The sequence below is a fragment of the Scyliorhinus canicula genome, chromosome 14, assembly GCF_902713615.1.
Source record: "Scyliorhinus canicula chromosome 14, sScyCan1.1, whole genome shotgun sequence".
NCBI classification, from domain to species: Eukaryota; Metazoa; Chordata; class Chondrichthyes; order Carcharhiniformes; family Scyliorhinidae; genus Scyliorhinus; species Scyliorhinus canicula.
The window spans coordinates 93,149,924-93,168,350 of record NC_052159.1 but is presented as its reverse complement, the minus strand read 5'-3'; the positions used below and the strand labels follow the sequence as shown (position 1 = coordinate 93,168,350).

General features: G+C 48.9%; 1 protein-coding gene across 1 annotated transcript in view; it reads right to left on the bottom strand.

Moving 5' to 3' along the window:
- The window catches only part of LOC119977494 (pannexin-1-like), a 70,278-nt gene that overhangs the window by 34,655 nt on the left and 17,196 nt on the right, over window positions 1-18,427 (bottom strand). The window contains 4 exon segments of the mRNA XM_038818526.1: window positions 7,486-7,502; window positions 7,505-7,570; window positions 7,573-7,606; window positions 13,760-13,773. Coding sequence (XP_038674454.1) covers window positions 7,486-7,502; window positions 7,505-7,570; window positions 7,573-7,606; window positions 13,760-13,773 — 131 coding nt within the window.

Genomic DNA, 18,427 nt, shown 5'->3' with positions numbered 1-18,427 from the left:
TCTTACGTCTGTGGTGAGCAAAATATTGGAAAGGATTCTAAGAGATAGGATTTATGATTATTTAGAAAAACAGAATTTGATTATAGATAGTCAGAATGGCTTTGTGAGGGGCAGGTCATGCCTCACAAGCCTTATTGAATTCTTTGAGGATGTGACGAGACACATTGATGAAGGTCGGGCAGTGGATGTGGTGTATATGGATTACAGTAAAGTTCCCAATGATAGGCTCATTCAGAAAGTTAGGGAGCATGGGATACAGGTAAATTTGGCTGTCTGGTTACTGAATTGGCTGGTCGAAAGAAGACACCGAGTGGTAGTGGATGGAAAGTATTCAGCCTGGAGGTCGGTGACCAGTGGTGTCCTGCAAGGATCTGTTCTGGGACCTTTGCTCTTTGTGGTTTTTATAAATGACTTGGATGATGAAGTGGAAGGATGGGTTAGTAAGTTTGCCGATGACACGAAGGTTGGGGGAGTTGGAGATAATGTTGAGGATTGTAGCAGATTACAACAGAACATTGACAGGATGCAGAGCTGGGCTGAGAAGTGGCAGATGGAGTTCAACCTTGATAAATGTGAAGTGATTCATTTTGGGAGGTCGAATTTGAATGCTGAATACAGAGTTAAAGGCAGGATTCTTGGAAGTGTGGAGGAACAGACGGATCTTGGGGTTCAAGTACATAGATCCCTCAAAGTTGCCACCCAGGTTGATAGGGTAGTTAAGAAGGGGTATGGAGTGTTGGCTTAAATTAACAGGGGAATCGAGTTTAAGAGCTGCGAGGTTTTGCTGCAGCTTTGTAAAACTCTAGTTAGACCACACTTGGAATATTGTGTCCAGTTCTGGTCGCCTCATTATAGGAAGGATGTGGATGCTTTGGGGAGGGTGCAGAGGAGATTTACCAGGATGCTGCCTGGACTGGGGGGCATGTCTTATGAAGAAAGGTTGAGGGAGCTAGGGCTTTTCTCACTGGAGTGAAGAAGGCAGAGAGGTGACTTGATAGAGATGTACAAGGTGATGAGAGGCATGGATAGAGTGGATCACCAGAGACTTTTCCCCAGGGTGGAAATGGCTGTCACGAGGGGACATAATTTTAAGGTGATTGGAGGAAGGAATAGGGGAGATGTCAGAGGTCGGTTCTTTACACAGAGTGGTGGGTACGTGGAATGCACTGCCAGCAGAGGTGGTGGAGTGAGAGTCATTAGACAGGCACATGGACAGCAGTAATTTGAAGGGTTGTAAGTCAGAATGATCTTAGATTAGGATAAATGGTCGGCACAACATCGTGGGCTGATAGGCCTGTACTGTGCTGTACTGTTCTATGTTCTATGAACAGGAGCAATACAATTGTCAACTGTTATTTTGCAATATAAACTGGAAGTGGATCATTTTGCCAATCACATACTATGACCCTCAGAACAAATTATTACTAACATATTGAACGTTGAACTGAGATGAGGCTCCACATTTGTCAACAAGAGTTATTCAAAGGGTTGTTATCAAGCAGGGAATCAGTTTCTAGATCATTCTGTTTGAAAACTCCATTGCAAACCCACCATGTCAGCTGCACATGTACATTCATGTTACAGTATAAAGTAGCTAATTTCAGATGTTTAAATCTTGTTCATTCAGTTAGTTATGCTACTTCCTTTAGTGACACCATCAATTTCAACCAATAAAATTGATTTGACGTGTGATTTTAAAAAAAATTCCTTGAGCTGGGTTATAGTGGAATGAAAATTAAATATTTCAAAATGTCATTTGGCACCTGTGATGGCCTCTGCCATTAAACCAGATAGTGTTGAAGTGTTGGTGTAGTTTCCGAACTTTCTAATTAATTCTCTTACTTATTGCTTAATCCTCATAAAATGTCAAGTTAATGCTAAACTTGAAATAGATAGGCACTGGAGGACTGCCAGAATAAAATTAATATTCCAGGGACTTTGATCAGCTATTTCTCAAAGGGAAGATGGAGGCGGAGTGTACAGGGGCTGAATTTCTATTGTATATTTGGATCAGCCCACTGCTGCTGTAGATGGACGGCAAGGCCAAGTACTTCCATCCACTGGATCGTCAGTACACAATGTGTGTCATCCTCCAGCCACACTGCGCCAGAAAAGCATCTCGTTGTAGCCTAGTGTGGTCATTGAAAGCCGGGGACCCCACTCTCGGGATCTACCCGGCTTGCAATGCCTCGCAGATTCAACGCAATCTCGCAAGACGTTGTGAGGTGAATCCCGCCCACAATGGGTGGGATCACTTTTTGGCAAATCTGCATATCAGAGCGAGGCAGTAAGCCTTACTCTAATGTGCAGATTCCCAAGGTAGCTGAGGCTTTGGGACATAACCCCTTCGCCACAAGACCTTGGGTAAGTGCCATTTGGTACTGGTCCCACAAACGGGGACCAGATGGAATGGCACTCGTGGGGATCTCCAAGGGCTTCAGAGGCGCCCAAGTGCATGCCCTTTGGGCAGGGTCATGCCCTGGCACTGTTAGTGCCACCTGGCAGTGTCACCCTGGCAGTGCCAACCTGGGTGCCAGACTGGCATTGCCAAGGTGCCCAGGTGACACTGTCAGCTGGCTTGGGCATTGTCAGGGTTCCAAGTTGACAGGACCAAGGTGCCAAAGTGGCATTTTCACACGAGTGCAATCGGGCTGGGGTTGCCCAGCATGGGTGTTTGTGGGGTGGGGAGTGGGGGTGCAGGGCAGGCTTCGGAGATCAGGACAGCATTTAATAGTGCCCTCCTGATCTCTACTTACAATGGGGAGTTCCGCCGATCGGAGCACCCCATTGTAAAATACAGGGCTATGTGCGGCCCCGGCTATGCGTTCCCCTTTCAGGCGTCTTATTCAAAGCGAGTCGTGTTGAATGGTCATTTGTTTCTCGGCACTGCGAGTGCCGGGAAACCACATGGCTAAACACGTGCGCCAGGAGACTTTGTTCCCTTTTGGGAAGATCGCATCCAATGTTCCTGACACAAGAATTTGAGACAGGGAATGATTCTGCTCTACTCCAAATCCACTTGTAAAAACTTTCTTCAGAAATGCGAATGCCCAAGCCTTCAGCCATTACGTTGTGGCTTTACAATACACAGATTGTCCTGCATTCAGTTGTGGTCACCAAACCAGGAAAAAAAACATAGACATTGGAGTTTTGTAGACAAGAGCAAGAACATCCCAAGTTTAGACAAATGAGCCAGGAAAAAGTCAGAGTTTACGGGCTGACGTTTTTCAGTCCCGCCGAGCAAAGTTGCGAAACGTGTCCTTCGAGCTCTGAGCGTTCCTGCTGGGAGTGGAGTCAATGCAGCCAAGTCAACCAACCCTGCAGTGGTAAGTCACCAATCAGGCCTAATTTTGGGTACACCTTCAGGGTATTTTGCATGCCTCAGCAGTGCCCACCTCTCCTCATGGGGCTGTCGGCTGGACATCCATGCAGGCCTCCCTTGGGCTTCCCGCTTCCAACATGTTATAACCTGCCCGAATCCTATTGGCTGGGGACTATTGGTTACCCCATGAAATATTTTGTTTATTGAAACAGTAAACATTACAGTTGTACAAGGCCAAACGGTACAAACACCAATTTTGCATTGGAGAAACTGGGTACTCTCGCCTCTGTACCAACAAATATTCTGATTTTTAAAACAGTAAACAACACAAAAAGAACTCTCAATTATAATGTGACAGTTTCCAGGAGTCCCCCAGAGGGGGTGATGGGCGACACAGTGTCAGCACAAGGTGAGGCCCCGCACCCCATTGCAGAGGGCTTCACATGCACCCTCTGCTCCCGACACGGGCAGCCTTGGGGCAATCGCCCTTCGGGTCTGACTCCTCCACCACACTGAGTGCGGCAGACAACACGGGCCAACCAACTAATCCTGTGCCTGCCTCGATCCCGCCACCCAGATCATCGACTGGCGGGATCTCCTCGGGTTCCTGATCCCGGGCCAGAGGGAGGCAATGGTGCAGATCCCTGCTCAATCCCTGACGCCCAGTCATCCCAAGGCCCCGGAAACAACGCCGAAACAGCTCTGGGTCGGTGGCAGTGCTCGAAGTCAGAGGTTGGGACCGGGGGAAAAAGTGTCTTCCAAACCACTACTCGCTAAAAACCCAAGAAGCAGGGAGTTATTGCTGCATCCGCCCCCCCTGAGAAATTGAACAAGTCTGGGGTGCTAAATTGGACTGGGCCCCCTTGGATCCCATCTGACCCCGAAGCACCCTGCGGGGGGGGGGGGGGGGGGGGTGACAGCTTCTGGGTTTTCCTCACTATCCCCTTGTCTCTTTCATTTGGGGACTGGGTGTGATGTTGATGGGAATGAAACGAGGCGTCACCCACAACTCACCGGGGGAGGGGGGGGGGAGGGGGGAGGGGGAGGGGGGGGGGTGGGGGGGGGGGGGGGGGAGTGGGTGCGGGAGGGAATATTCCTCACCCCACCCGCCTCCCTGGAGTGATGCCATTTGTGGGGGGAGAGGGTCACGCACCGGGGAGACAGAGGTTGGGACAGAGCACTCCCTGAGTTGAGGTTGTGCGCCTCACCCTGCGTAGAATGTCATCGGGCGGGCATCTGATGATGAAATGGTCACCGGGCTGGGGGTGTTGCTGGGTGATAGTGGGCTGAGGCGTAACAGCTACCTGAGCCGATATCCAGTGGCATTGGGTCAATCAGGGTCAGGGGGATCAGAGCGATCCAAACCTGACCGCTGCCGAACCTTCCTGTTTGTTTTCTTCTGCGCCTTCTGGCCATGTGGGTGCTTCCTCACCTCCACGCCGGCAGCTGAGGTCGGCGGGTGCCGGCATGGCTCCCCCCAACAGGGGGTTAGTTGCAAGACCAGTGGAAGGAGAGGGGTGGCGACACCATCAGCAATTGCCTTGGTGGGTACGGCACCTTGGAGGTGGGCTGTTTTTTCAAATATGCTCCCTTCAGGCAGGCGTGGCACCACACGCCACCCGCGGACCAGAGACGCGATAGGTTTACCCCCGTAAGAGCCCGGCAACAGCATGATCACCTTTACTGTCAACCCAGTTAGTGGTGAAGGATGGGGGAGATGGGTTGGAGAGAGTAATTGAAGGGGGGGGGGAGAAAAGGGGTGGGGGGGAAAGGCACAGGAGGATGGGGTGCAGGGAGGTGGATCGGTGCCCCAAGTACAAGGGAGGGAGGAGCAGGAAGGTGAGGCACAAAAGGACAGGCCGACAGGGAAAGGCTAGCAGGCTGGTCTCGCCAAAACAATGTCTTTGCTTCAGCAATGGGTGGATGGGGGACAGGGTCTTCAGCCTGGCTGGGGGTCCACAAACAGTCCACGGATGTTACCCCATCTCAGTCCAATCGGCAGATTAAAAAAAAATAAAGTCCAGTTGCATCAATCTTCCTCGCCTCTTGAAATAATAATAATCTTTATTAGTGTCACAGTCGGCTTACATTATCAGTGCAATGAAGTTACTGTGAAAATCCCCTGGTCGCCACACTCCGGCGCCCTTTTGGGTACACTGCGGGAGAATTCAGAACTTCGTCCCCTTCCAGGTGTTGCAGCAGCCTCCTGTTTGCAGGGAGGCCTCAGGCTCTCGGGCCCTGCAGGTGAAACAAGCAGAAAACAGTCCCAGCCCCTCCTCCCCTCCTGCTGCAGGCTGTGGAAATGCAGGGAGGCAGGCCAGCAGCGTCTAAATCCAGTCTGGGCAGGCTGGAGGCCAGGGCAGGCAAACCTTCACCTACAGAGATTCCTTTCCCTCTCTCGCAGCTCCCTGTAGCAATCACGCAACTTCACATAAAACAGGCAGCAGCATATCTCTCCTTTCGTCCGTTTTCCAGTCTGTATAAAACAGCGGCTTGCAAAGTTCGAAATCCGAAGGAGAGGAGCTCACAGGGCATACTCTTGAGGAGTAGCTCCCCCAATGAGGGGGGCGAGGTAATCACTAGTAGTTGCAGCTGCATAAATGGAACTGGTCAATGTGGTACCGGCGAAGGAAGCAGTGGTGAACTACTGCTGCTGTGTTGGTGCAAATGAAGTTACTTTCTGTTTGACTCTCCAAACACGTGCTGGATTTTGTGGCCCTCACAGAACATCTACTCACTATCCTTATTGGAGATCCTTAAACAGCTTATTAATTCCTCTGGGAAGGTCGTGATCAACATCCTGCCACAGCCACTTCTGGGTTCCCTCCCTGAAATTGGGGCTGATGATGAGATTGTGACCAAACCGGACAATCTCAATCCTACAGTTGAGAATGATAGTTAAAGCAAAACTTTGTCAAAAAGTTTACAAAATAATAAATGGCACAGACATTACAGGATGTCACTTCAGTTATGCCAGGGAAGTTTTAAAATACATAAAAACAAATGGTAAAAGTTAAGGTATTCTTTGCCCAGCCCATGAGAAATATGTGGTATAATGTTGCAGCCAAAATAATTGAGGAAAAAGAGGGACAATTTTCCTGTTCCACTCTGCCCTGAAGTTTGGTGCAATGCACCCAAAGAATGCTGAGTCCATCCAGGTCAAGAATTGCCTGGATTTACGGTCCTTGGATATCAGGAGCCAAAGCACACCCATCCTCCCGAGCGTGGCCTTGCGTTGAAAGGAAGGGCAGGAGTTGAAGCACAACGACAGGCCTCTCAGTCTTAAAGTTGTGCACTGGGTCACTACGACTGGGACAATTCACCTGCCAGTCTTCTCCTGCAGCCAGAAAAGCCATTTTATTTCTCGACTTTGGCAGAGAGAGAAACAGATGTTTTAGTTTGATGATCTTTCATCAGCACTGGAGTTCCAACAAAAGATCATCAGCCTGGAACATTGGAGGAGAATCTTTATTGGCCTGACTGACAGGGAAAGGGTCAGTCAGAAAGTCGTAGAGAAACCCACTATGTGGTATTTCCACCACAACTATAAAGCTTTTAAAACAGCAGCAAATCGAGGAACATCGCTGCCTCAATGGTAGCCGATCCTCCAGCTTGGAAGTGATTATGGTCATGACAGCGACAACAAGATGTAAGTCAGTTGTTGGGAGCTGGGGGTGGGACCGGAGTTTGAGAATGTGTGGTGAGGCAGAGGTAGGGGAGGGGGGGTGTGTGTGGTGTTGTTGGGGTGTTGGGGGGGGGGGGGGGGGGGGGGGGGGGGGGGGGGGGGGGGGGGGGGGGGGGGGAGGGGGGGGGGGGGGGGGGGAAGAGAAAGTAGGTTGGAGGTCTCCTGATGGGAATTTGGGTGGGTGGGGGGGGGGGGGGGGGGGGGGGGGTTGGGGGGGCAAAGTGCAAAAGAGAAGGCGGCTGAATTCACATTAAGTTCAGAAACCCCTTTGAAACTAGAATGTGGCAATCCTAAAACTGCTAGTTTGGAGACACCACCCATACTTCTTACTAATATTTGGGCAGGCACATTTCACTCACAGGACTTTCGCCCCAAGACATTCATTGTACATAGTCTGTTTGCAATACTCACTATAAAGTAATAGAAAAATAGAACTAAAATAAAAAAGGAAAGATTTGTGAATTAAGCCCTTTTTTACCTTATGAAGCCACAATGTATTCTTTCAGCATCATGCTTTGGTAAGGCCGATGTTAGTGAGGCCCAGCAGTAGGCATCTACATAGCGGCTTGTCGCCAAGAGAATGAACTTGGGGAAAAGCACTAATTTGCGTACCTGTAACAGAAAAGAAAAGATGCTTAAGCATAATGAAAATGATAAATTATAACAAAAACTAGCAGCTTGGTGCCAAAACATGTCTGAACCATGAGTAGATGTTAGAAATTATAAATAGGCCTTCCGATGGCAGCCTTGCACTAATCGGCTGTGTACAAGGATTTTTTGCCCACAAATCCCAGTCGGACCTTTGATTGCGGTCCCGAGGACTCGATTCTCGCAGGTGAAGGTGTCGGCAATATTTTGAGCAGGGTCCGGGATGCACGTAGCAAAGAGCAACGGAAATAAAAAGCGGCCGCAGGCAGACTTCGAGGCACTGGAAAGCGTGGTTGAAGGCGCGATGGCGGCGGGCCCGGAGTCGGCTCATCCAGCCCAATGGTCTACTGCTCAGTTGGTAGACTTCTTAAACAGCTCAGGTCCAGAAACAGAGGTTGGAAATCTCTGAAGATCTGGTAAGGGCCACTGATCCGATTAAGGTGGCAGTGAAGAGGGTTGAGCAGCGTTTAGAGGCTCAGCATGCGTCACCACAGAAAATGGAAGAGTCTGCCGTTGACCAAGACACCGGCTGGCCTCGGTGGAAGCAAAGCTTTCCATAATGTCTGTCAGCTTCAATCAAGTACGTAGTAAGGTGGACGAGTTGGAGAATCGAGTGCGTCGACCACATATCCGAATAGTGGGTCTGCCGGAGAGGTTGGAGGGCTGTCGACCTTCGGATTATGTGGCCCAGATGCTGCGGAAGCGGATAGGTGAGAAGGTTTTCAGCCCCCCCGCCCCCGGGATTGCACACAGAGCGCTGAGAAGAAAGCCAAAGGTGGGTGAGCAACCAAGGGCGATGGTGGTGCGACTGCACTGTTTCCTGGACAAGGAAAAAATTCTGAGGTGGGCCAGGCGGGCGAAAAACTCTTGGGAGGGAAGTATAATCAGAATATACCCCGATTGGGATACGGAACTGGCTAAACACCGCGCCGGATTCAACAAAGTCAAGACAGTCCTGTATAAGGAAGGTGTGAGATTTGGAATGTAGTGTCCGGCCCGTTTGTGGATCACCTTTGGTAAACAGGAGTGCTTTTTAGGCACTGCGGAGGAGGTGGGCAAGTTTCTTTGGGACCAAGGGATTGGGAATCTGTAAATATGTTACAATGTGGTTGTTCTGTGCCATTGATGATATTGTTGTTAGTTCGATGGCTGTGCATTTCTATATCTTTGTTATGTTCTTCTCTTTATCATTCTTCTTTCCGTTTTTCATTTTATTGAGGTGAGTTGATGTTCGGGGGCTAGGGGCATGTGATGGGTGGGATCGGGGTTTTATTTGTGTTTTTTTAATATCAAGTTTGGGTGACATGGGCGGATTCAGGGTAGTCACAGGCCTCATGCGGGTGGGCTCTATACTGGTGTGAAAACCAGTAAGCGGAAGGGATGTGGGGGGGGGCGATGTGGTGTGAGAAGGGCAGGGTTTTCAATATATCTTTTTGGTTTAGTTTGAGGGGGGTGGGATAGGGGGGCATGGGGAAGCTGACGGTGTGAGTAATGTTAGGGCATGGAGATATAGAAGTCGGTGGCAGTGGATGCCTCATGGGGGCTCCCCAAAAGGTCCGCCTTGACGGCCTGGGGTGATTGGCTGAAGTGAAAATATGACTGATAATTGGGGGGGGGGGGGGGGGGGGGGGGGGGGGGGAGGAGAACCATCACTGGATTGGTCACATGGAATGTCCGGGGCCTAAATGGACCTGTTAAAACGTCAACCATACTTGTTCATCTGAAGAACCTGAAGGTGGACTTAATGTTTCTCCTGGAATCTCAGTTAAAGGTAGCGGACCAGATAAGACTGAGAAGGGGGTGAGTTGGTCAGGTTTACCATTCAGGACTTGATATGAAGACAAGAGGGATGGTTGTGTGAATCGGTAAAAGGATGCCTTTCTCAATGAAGAGTTTCATTGCTGATCTGAATGGCAGATCTGTGTTGGTGAGTGGGTATTTGGAGGGCTCCCCGGTGGTACTGTGTCATACATATGCCCCAAACTGGGATGATGTGGATTTTATGAGGGGGGGGGGGGGCAACTTCAACACACTCTTGGACCTGGAGCTGGATCGCTTGTGCCCTAGATCCGGGAGGATATTGGCAACGGCTGGCGAGCTGTCGAGATTCATGCAGCTTATGGGTGGTGTGGATCCATGTGTTTTTTGAGACCGAGGACGAGTGTTCACAAGTGTTATTCTCGGATAGACTTTTTTGTTTTAGATAAGACATTGATTTCTAGAGTTGCGGGGACAGAGTACTCGGCGAGCATGACGTCTGACAACCCTCCGCACTGGGTGGATCTGCGGGTGGAAAAGCCGTCCCCTTACAGACCCCAATGGAGGTTGGACATTGGTCTCACTGTGGAGACTGGACATTGGTCTCATTGTGGAGACTGGACATTGGTCTCATTGTGGAGACTGGGCATTGGTCTCATACTGGAGACTGGATGTTGGTCTCGTTGCAGATAAGTGAATATTGAGAGTTTAGAAGGGGCCATTTGTAACTATATGGATCAGAACAACAGAGGGGAGGTCTCTGCCGGGGTGCTGAGAGAGGCACTGAAGGCTATGGTTAGGGGAGAGCTCATCTCAATCTGGGCACACAGACTAAGGGTAGAGTGAGAGGAGCAAACAAGATTGGTGGAGGCTATCTTTGATGTCAACTGCAGTTACCTGGAATCACATGACGAGGCTAGGGGCTCCAGATGGAGTTTAATCTGGTCACTTCAGATAAGGCGGTGAGACAACTCTGCAGTGCGAGGGGGTTTGTGTATGAATATGGGGAGAAGGCTGGAAGGATGCAATAAAATTTTTGAGTCCTTCCATCCAAGACTATTCCAATCAGAACTGCTGTCGGGATGAACTAAGACAAAGACGTTTTGATGGATTGGAGTTGCCGTGGGTGGTTCGGGCAATGGTGCAGGGGTTGGGGGCCCCAGAAAGTCTGCGGGAGGTGTTGGGAGGTGTGAGTTTGATGTAGCCAGGGAAGGCCCCAGGTTCGGATGGATTCCCAGCCTAATGTTTTCTGGGTCCATTATTGGTACGATGTACAATGAAGTGCTGGAGAGGGGCTCACTCCCCTCCATGCTGTCACAGGCCTCCATTTCCCTCACCCCAAAAAAAGGACAAAGATCCGGAACAATGTGGATCTTATCGTCTGGTTTTTTTTACTCCAAAATGTAGATGCCGTCTCCTGGCTAAGATCTTGGCTACCCGTATCGAGGGATGCGTTCTGGATGTGGTTGGAGAGGACCAAACCGGGTTTTTAGCAACGTGTATACGGAGGCTATTAAACATAATCATGATGCCCGCAGGAGGAAGCGTGATGGAGGTTATGGTGACAATGGATGCCGAGAAGTGGGTGTACTTGTTTGACATTTTGGAGCGGTTTGGATTCAGACAGGGATTGGTGGACTGGGTTAGACTGTTGTACAAGGCCCCAATAGCAAGCATCTCCACAAACAGGGTTATTTCTGAGTATTTCACTTTGCAATGTGGGACGAGGTAGTTGTGCCCGCTCCTTCCCCTTCGGGTGTCTGGGGAGTGGCGGGGGGGGGGGGGGGGGGGGGGGGAGAGTCGGGTCGGTGTATGAAGCACCGGCTCACTTTGTACGCAGATGACCTCCTGTTGTATGTTACTAATCCCATGGAGTCATTTGACAAGATTCTGGGGACTCTGAGTGAGTTTGGCTCCTTCTCCGGATACAAAGCTCAATACGGCAATACGAGATGTTTCTGATTGGCAGGAGGGGCGTTTGAGTGGGCTCCCATTTCGCTTGGCAAGAAAGAGATTTGCTATCTGGTGATTCAGATGGCACGGGTCTGGACCCAGCTTCACAAGTTACATCTGGCAGGCTTAGTAGAGGGTATGAAAGAGGAGTTTAAAAGGTGGGATAGTTTGCCTCTATCTTTGTCTGTGAGACTCCAGACAATAAAGCTGGTGATCCTGCCGAGGTTCCTTTTTGTTCCAGAATCTCCCAATCTTTCTGTCCAAATCTTTTTTCAGAAAGGTCAATATGCTTATTCTGGGTTGTCTGTGGGCGGGGAGGATTCCCTGTATTAAAAGAGTTTATATGGAGGGGTAGACGAGGGGGTGGCCTAGCTCTCCCTAATTTTCAGAGTTACTACTGGGCTGCCAATATTGTCCATAAATGGGTGTTAGATCAAGGGTCAGTGTGTAGGGTGAAGGGGGCCTCATGTGGGGAGACCTTCTTAAGGGCACTGGATTCCGATCCTTTCTATTCTCGAGTTCTCATCAAATCTAGTGGCAGTTTCCACTTTAAAGGTGTGGAATCAATGGCAGCTACATTGCGGTTGGTGGACATGTACAGAAAGGCCCCAATCTGTGGTAATCATAGATTAGTCCCAGCGTGATTGGATGCCAGGTTTAAGAGTGGGACCTTTTGGGGATCAAATGCTTCGCGGACCTGTTTCTGGGTGGGACTTTTGCAGACTTAACTGAGCTGATGTAGGCTTACCAGTTGGCCAGCGGTAAATAAGTACAGATACCTCCAGATCAGGACCTTTTTGACTAAAGAGGTGGGTTCATTCCCAATGTTGTCGCCCTTGGGTCTACAGGACAGGCTCCTCTCCGAGGATGATGTTGGGAAGGGCAAGGTCTCTAATGTGTACACCGAGTTGGCCAGGAAGGAGGAGGTTTTGAAGGTGGCAATGGGGTAAAATGGGAGGAGGAATTGAGTGGCACGGTGCGAGGTTGGATTTGGGAAGAAGCACTGCGTCGGATTAATGCATCCTCGTCGTGTGCTAGACTTAGTCTTATTCAGTTAAAGTTGTACATAGAGCACATATGGTGCCAGCAAGGCTGAGCCGATTCTTCCCAGAGTCATTGGTCAGTGTGCACGATGTTCCAGGTCTCCTGCGAATCATGCCCACATGTTCTGGTCCTGTCCAAAATTGGTGGGGTTCTGGGAGGGAGTCACGGATGTATTGTCTCAAGTGGTGGGAATGGTGGTCACGCCTTCTCCATGGGTAGCTAATGTTGGAGTTTCTGAGGATCGGAGTGTTTTGGTGGGAAGGAGGCCGACTTTGTGGCTATCAACTCCCTGTTAGCCCAAAGGAGAAATTTGCTAAACCAGCGGTCCTCGGATCCACCACGTATCGGGGGTCATGGGCGCGGGACTTTGCTGAGCTTCTTCATTTGGAGAGAATTAAGTTCGTCATTAGAGGTATGGATCAGGAGTTCTTCATGAGGTAGAAGCTGTTCATCCTCTTTTTCAAGAAGTATTAGAACATCAGCGGGGAGAAGTAGGGGAGGGTGATGGGGTACAGCAACTATTGGTTATTAAGGGGTAGGGAGATACTTTAATCTGTTTTTAAAAATTCATTGGGGTGTGGCTGATGTATTTGTATATATGGCGTGTTTTTGATGGGTTATATTGCTCTAGTGGTATATGCATTGTTACTATTCTATGGTGGGGGTCGATATTGTTTTGTTTTATTGATTGTTCCCATTTTTCTTGTTATACTTCAATAAATTATCTTTTAAAATAAAGAAATTAGAAATAGGCTTAGGATAAACATATCTTTAGTATTGAGCTTGGAAGGGATAGCAGATTAGGTTGGTGTAGTATGTTTAGTCTCTCTAGAAACAAACCGGTAGAATAGTTACTCTTCGGCTATGGTACCTTAACCTGAAAGGAGGCCGTGGTCTGCAAAATTCAAAATGCAACTGGACAGATATTTAAAACCATTGACTACATTCCAAATGCTGCGTTAGGATTTTCAGTTCACCTTGTTTAGCTAATTGCTTGCTGGGCTGCAAAGATTAATTAGTGTGCAGAAATAAGAGCTACCTAAGAGAATCACTCCACGGTTCCACAGTCCAATAAGAAATTACAATGGTTTGACTGGATACATGAGGCTTGTAGCCATCTGGGATGGCCACTTCCAGAATACAAAAAATGCCCGTCCAAAAGCGTGCGAAGCCCCTTCGGGTGTAAGAAGAAGCCCCTGAGAGAAAATCGCTCTCTTGGACTCGTCTCTCAAAGCAGAGGGACCTGTCCACCAGAAGCAAGTAAGTCCAAGGTCAACGCTCGCCATCAGATGGACAACCTTAGCTGTTCTCTTGTTACCTCTTCGTACCCAACAGCCTCAGATCCGAACAGCGGCCATTGTTCCTCTGACTGAGGGGCACTCGAAGTTAAGTATCGGCGTTAGCGTTAGAGATAGTTTAGTTTATGGTATTTTGTGCATGAGTAGATCTTACTGTGTGTGTAAATAAATAGTATTGACTTTGAACTAACTAACTGGTGCATTGGTTCTTTGATCAGCATTCGGGTTTGAACCTTGTGATTGTATCAAAAGATACCTGGCGACTCTAGAGCAAACATAATTAGGATTAAGGAAGGCGACCATATTGACCGCTATATTTATAAACAGATAAATATTGCAACAGGTATATGAACAGCTTGAAGCAGAAAGGATTTAACAGGCAAATAAGAAAAATGAGGCCCTTTCCTGCAAGTAAACCTGAAGATAAAAGATGGAATGCTACTGTCATGTCCAGTTGACTTAACTTTAAACGTGGACTGCACTCAATGTATACCTTTCTGGGACAGTCTTTTAAAAATGGATATTAATAAGGTGGCTAAGATGGCTGTCAAGCGTTAGGCAATTTATGCAATTTCTGACAGATAAATGATTAATTCCTATCTGACAATGCCTCTGAAAAGTTCTCAAATACTAATGGGATCATCCTTCTCAGCTCAATGGAAGAAATATAACAAACTAAAATCCGTATGTGTCGGGGATGTGAGGATGGAATCTCAAAAAAGATATTCCAGTGAGCTAATAGTAGCTGGTAGATTGATGGGTTTTCAATCATTCTCCTGTTGTCTATCAATCACCCTGACTCCAACCCATTAAGAGAACGATGGAAGTCACTGAAACGTGCCATCATGTGACTGAAACTGATTGCAGATCCTTAATCCTAAGAACCAGAGCAGAACTGGTCAGTATACAAAGAACACCCACTGCAGAATACTAGCTACAAAACAAGGCAGTAACTCCTATGTCTTTCTGAACCTGGAGACTGCTACATCTTACAAAGGTCTCCCAACATGATTCCTATGTCATTAGTTCCTATAAAGAAACTGGACTTCCTGGCAAGATAAACAACTACGAGTTACTAACTTTGCAGCTTCCAAATATCCATCTCTTCAAGGGAATGATTCAGTAATCCTGATATGCGACTCCAGCTATTGAACTACACCTGAACTACTTTTTCGGAGTGAAAATGCCACCTTGAATGGGCCCACAACTGTATTTGTTTGTTTACAACTTGTAAAAATGGCCATTTCTCTTGAATTGCATCTTTCTCATGTGTGTTTGTGCCCGAGTAACATTAGCCCACCCCACCAACAGGATCTTCTCGTCCCACTGATGGCACCCCAATGCACCAATTCCCCAGCAGTAAGGGATGACGCACACAAACCCCCATAGACATCGGCGGCACAGGAAGATCCCTTTGTTGGCCAATGGTGGGTCGACTCAGCTGCCTGAAAATATGCCGTGGGGTGGGGGGGCTGTGGAACCCTCCCATTATGTTCAGATTTCTGGGGCGAATGTTAGAACAAATAATCTTCTGTACTTAACTCCACGAAAGCCTGCTGGTGATATTTACATTTATCACACCCTCTAGGGGTTGAGAAATACACAGATCTTCCTTTCCAAATGCATGATTAATCCGGGCAGTAAGGGTGAGTTTCCTCCCAACCCTATCCATAAAGTCATAAAGGAGTTTTGATACTAGCTCTGGAGAAACAGGATACAAAGAGACGAGAGAGGACGTAAAATGAAAATGATGGAAAAACAGAAGGCTTCTTACACATGAGATAGTGGTATAAATTGACGCTGGATAGCTAAATCACAGCACTGGGTGGTGTTAGGTGGATTGCAGCAAATGTATGTGGGCCATGTTCATTCACATTGAGATGAACTGTCAAATGCTGGCCTAGCTCTCCTTGAATTTACATTTGTGGGCAGGTGTGATGTCCTTGCATGGAGACTATTGCACGCAGACAAGCATTTGACAGAAGTCAAATTCTGGAGGCTCCACTGTTGGATTACACACCAGAACTTTGTTGGTGATATTGGTGTCAACCCAGAGTTTGCAGCATTAATCCTTTTTGTCAAAACCTGCATTGCTCAAAGCATTTGTGCAGCTTCAAAAAGATTTGCGTGATTTGAGTCATATATTTGGTCAGTAAACAGCAAAGGTTAAGATGTTGTAAGAGGGTGCTCAAAATCAGGGGGCAGCATTTTTAAGATGGCTCCCACCCTGTCAATATCATGAGTCTCGCGTTAACTGGCTAGAGGCGGCATGAGCGTGCCTCATTCGGAAGGATGCTTTGCCTCAGAGAGCTAGCAGCCAATCCGTGGTTTCAGTGGCACAACCAAGACCGGTGGCCACTGCTAAGACTGTATCTAACCCGAGATTGTAAATGCCAGAGCCCAGGGAATTGCAAGGGTCACATGACAGGGACTGGAGTGAGGGGAGGGGGGGGGGGGGGGGGGGCGCGCGCATGGCGAGAGTAGTCCAGTCAGGGGTGAGGGAGCACATGGGGGCCAGACCGAGGCCCTTGCAGGTAACCTGCTTGAACTCCTCCTGCTGACCTCAAATTTGAGCCACTTATGGGTCTCAATTGAGTGAGGATAGTAGGCGAGCCACACTGGGCCTTGCCCACACCCCTTTAAAATTTCAAATGGGTCAAGAGTAAACTTGCAAGAGACGTCCGGTGACGGCGGGCGGGAGGCAGCCGCACAATGGAGGGCTCCAGTTCGGGAACAGCATTTTTGGGTCTTTAAGCCCGGTCCCAGGGGCCATGGAGGTGGCAAAAGCAGGGAGAAGGCACAGAGGAGGCACAGTGAAGGCACAGTAAAGGAAAATGTCGAGGGTGAGCAAAGAAACGGCCGTAAGAAAAACAGCTGAAGGTCAGTCGGGGAGTGGAAAGGTCACCGCGGGGTCACCAAGGAAAATGGAGGGTGGAGCACCAGGGGAGGCCGCATTGCTTACGGCTGAAGAAATGACTACGGTGATGGCTATGGAATTCGAAAGGCAGTTTACAAAACACATGGAGACAATGAGGAAGGAGATGAGGGAGGTTTGAGTGTGCTGGTGGAGGAGGCGATTTCCCCGGTGAGGACGTTATGTGGCGAGCGCAGTGGCGGAGGTGCGGGAGCAAGGGGAGGCACTGAAGGTAGTGGAGGAGACATTATTGCAGCACAGTGATCAACTTACCTCGATAGGGAAGGAGATGCGGAAGGTGATAGAGATTAACAAGGACCTGCGAGGAAAAATGGAAGACCTGGAAAACAGATCCAGGCGACAGAATTTGAGGAGTGTGGGGCTGCCCGAAGGAGTTGAAGGGCCGAGGCCGACTGAGTATTTTGCTGCGATGCTGGCGAAACTATTGGGGGAGGGGAGGATCCCTCCCGATATGAACTGGATCGGGCTCATTGGTCGTGGAGGCCTGTACCAAAGGCGCGTCAGCCGCCAAGGGTAGTGACTCTGTGCTTCCGTAGGTACAGTGTGAAGGAGAAGGTCCTGTGCTGGGCCAAGAAGAAGCGGGTGGTGCAGTGGGCTGGAGCTGGTATACGTGTATACCAGGACTTTACGGTGGAGCTGGCGAGAAGGCGGGCTGCCTTCAACCGGGCGAAGAGGACACTGTACATTAGCAAGGTGCAGTGCGGCATTGTATATCCAGCTAAGCTGAGGGTGACTTACAAGCTCAAGGACTTTTATTTTGGAACGGAGGAAGCTGCGGAGGAGTTTGTGAAGGCAGAAGGACTGTAGCAGAACTGAGAAATTGAGAAATGGCCATGTGCCGATGTAACCTCATGACTGTATTTTCTTCTTTTTTGTTTCACTGCGTGCGGGTGTATGGGCTAATGTTGTATATATTTGGACAAGGGAAGTGATGGGACTTTCACTCGAAAGGAGGGCTCTTTGGGGTGTAGGTGGATATGAGGGATTTGTGTGCAAAAAGGGGATTTCAGGCCTTTCTAGGGCCGGGGCAAGGGGGAAAGGGACCCGGGCGGTGGTCTCCACGCTGGCCGGTTTAAGCCAGCCAATGAACGGGAGTGAGGTGGGGGGAGGCGCTGCGGCCATCGGAGTCTGGCAGAACAGGGTCCGAGGGGTCTAGCCGGGGTGGAAAGTTGGGGAGGAAGGAACCGAGGTTGGGGGGGAGGAGTTTTACAAGAGGTAGTGGAGGGGAGGAGTTGGAGTGGGGGGGGGGGGTGTGTTTACAACTCTTGGGTATCATGTACGATACTCTTTCAGAGGTTGGATGGCGTTGAGTGTGTGTGTGTGGCGGGGGGGGGGGGGGGGGGGGGGGTGGATTCTATCGGTTAATGGTGACCATAGGTGGTCCCAGACTCCTTTTTCTTTTTCTCCTTTGTTTTTTGTTTCCACCGTGGGAAGGTTTGTTTTATTGGATGCATATATGGGCCGTTGTTTGGGGTGGTGGGAGGATGGGAACGTTGTTATTGTTAATGGGATTGATTTTGTATTTGTCACCATTTACTGTCTGTTGGTGGGGTGTAAATTTTGAAGAAAAATATGAAAATGGAGAATAAAAACATTTTTTAAAAAAGGGTAAACTTGCAAACCTGAAGGCAAGGGCCTGTAAAAGTTTGCCCATGTAGTGTTTTGATAGAGTAAACAAGGAGTAGGTATTTGCAATAGACATTATTTTTGGTTATTCATGAAGGCCCACCTTCTCAACCTTGCCCCTCACCCGAGGTGTGGTGATGTAACCACCAGTCAGCAAA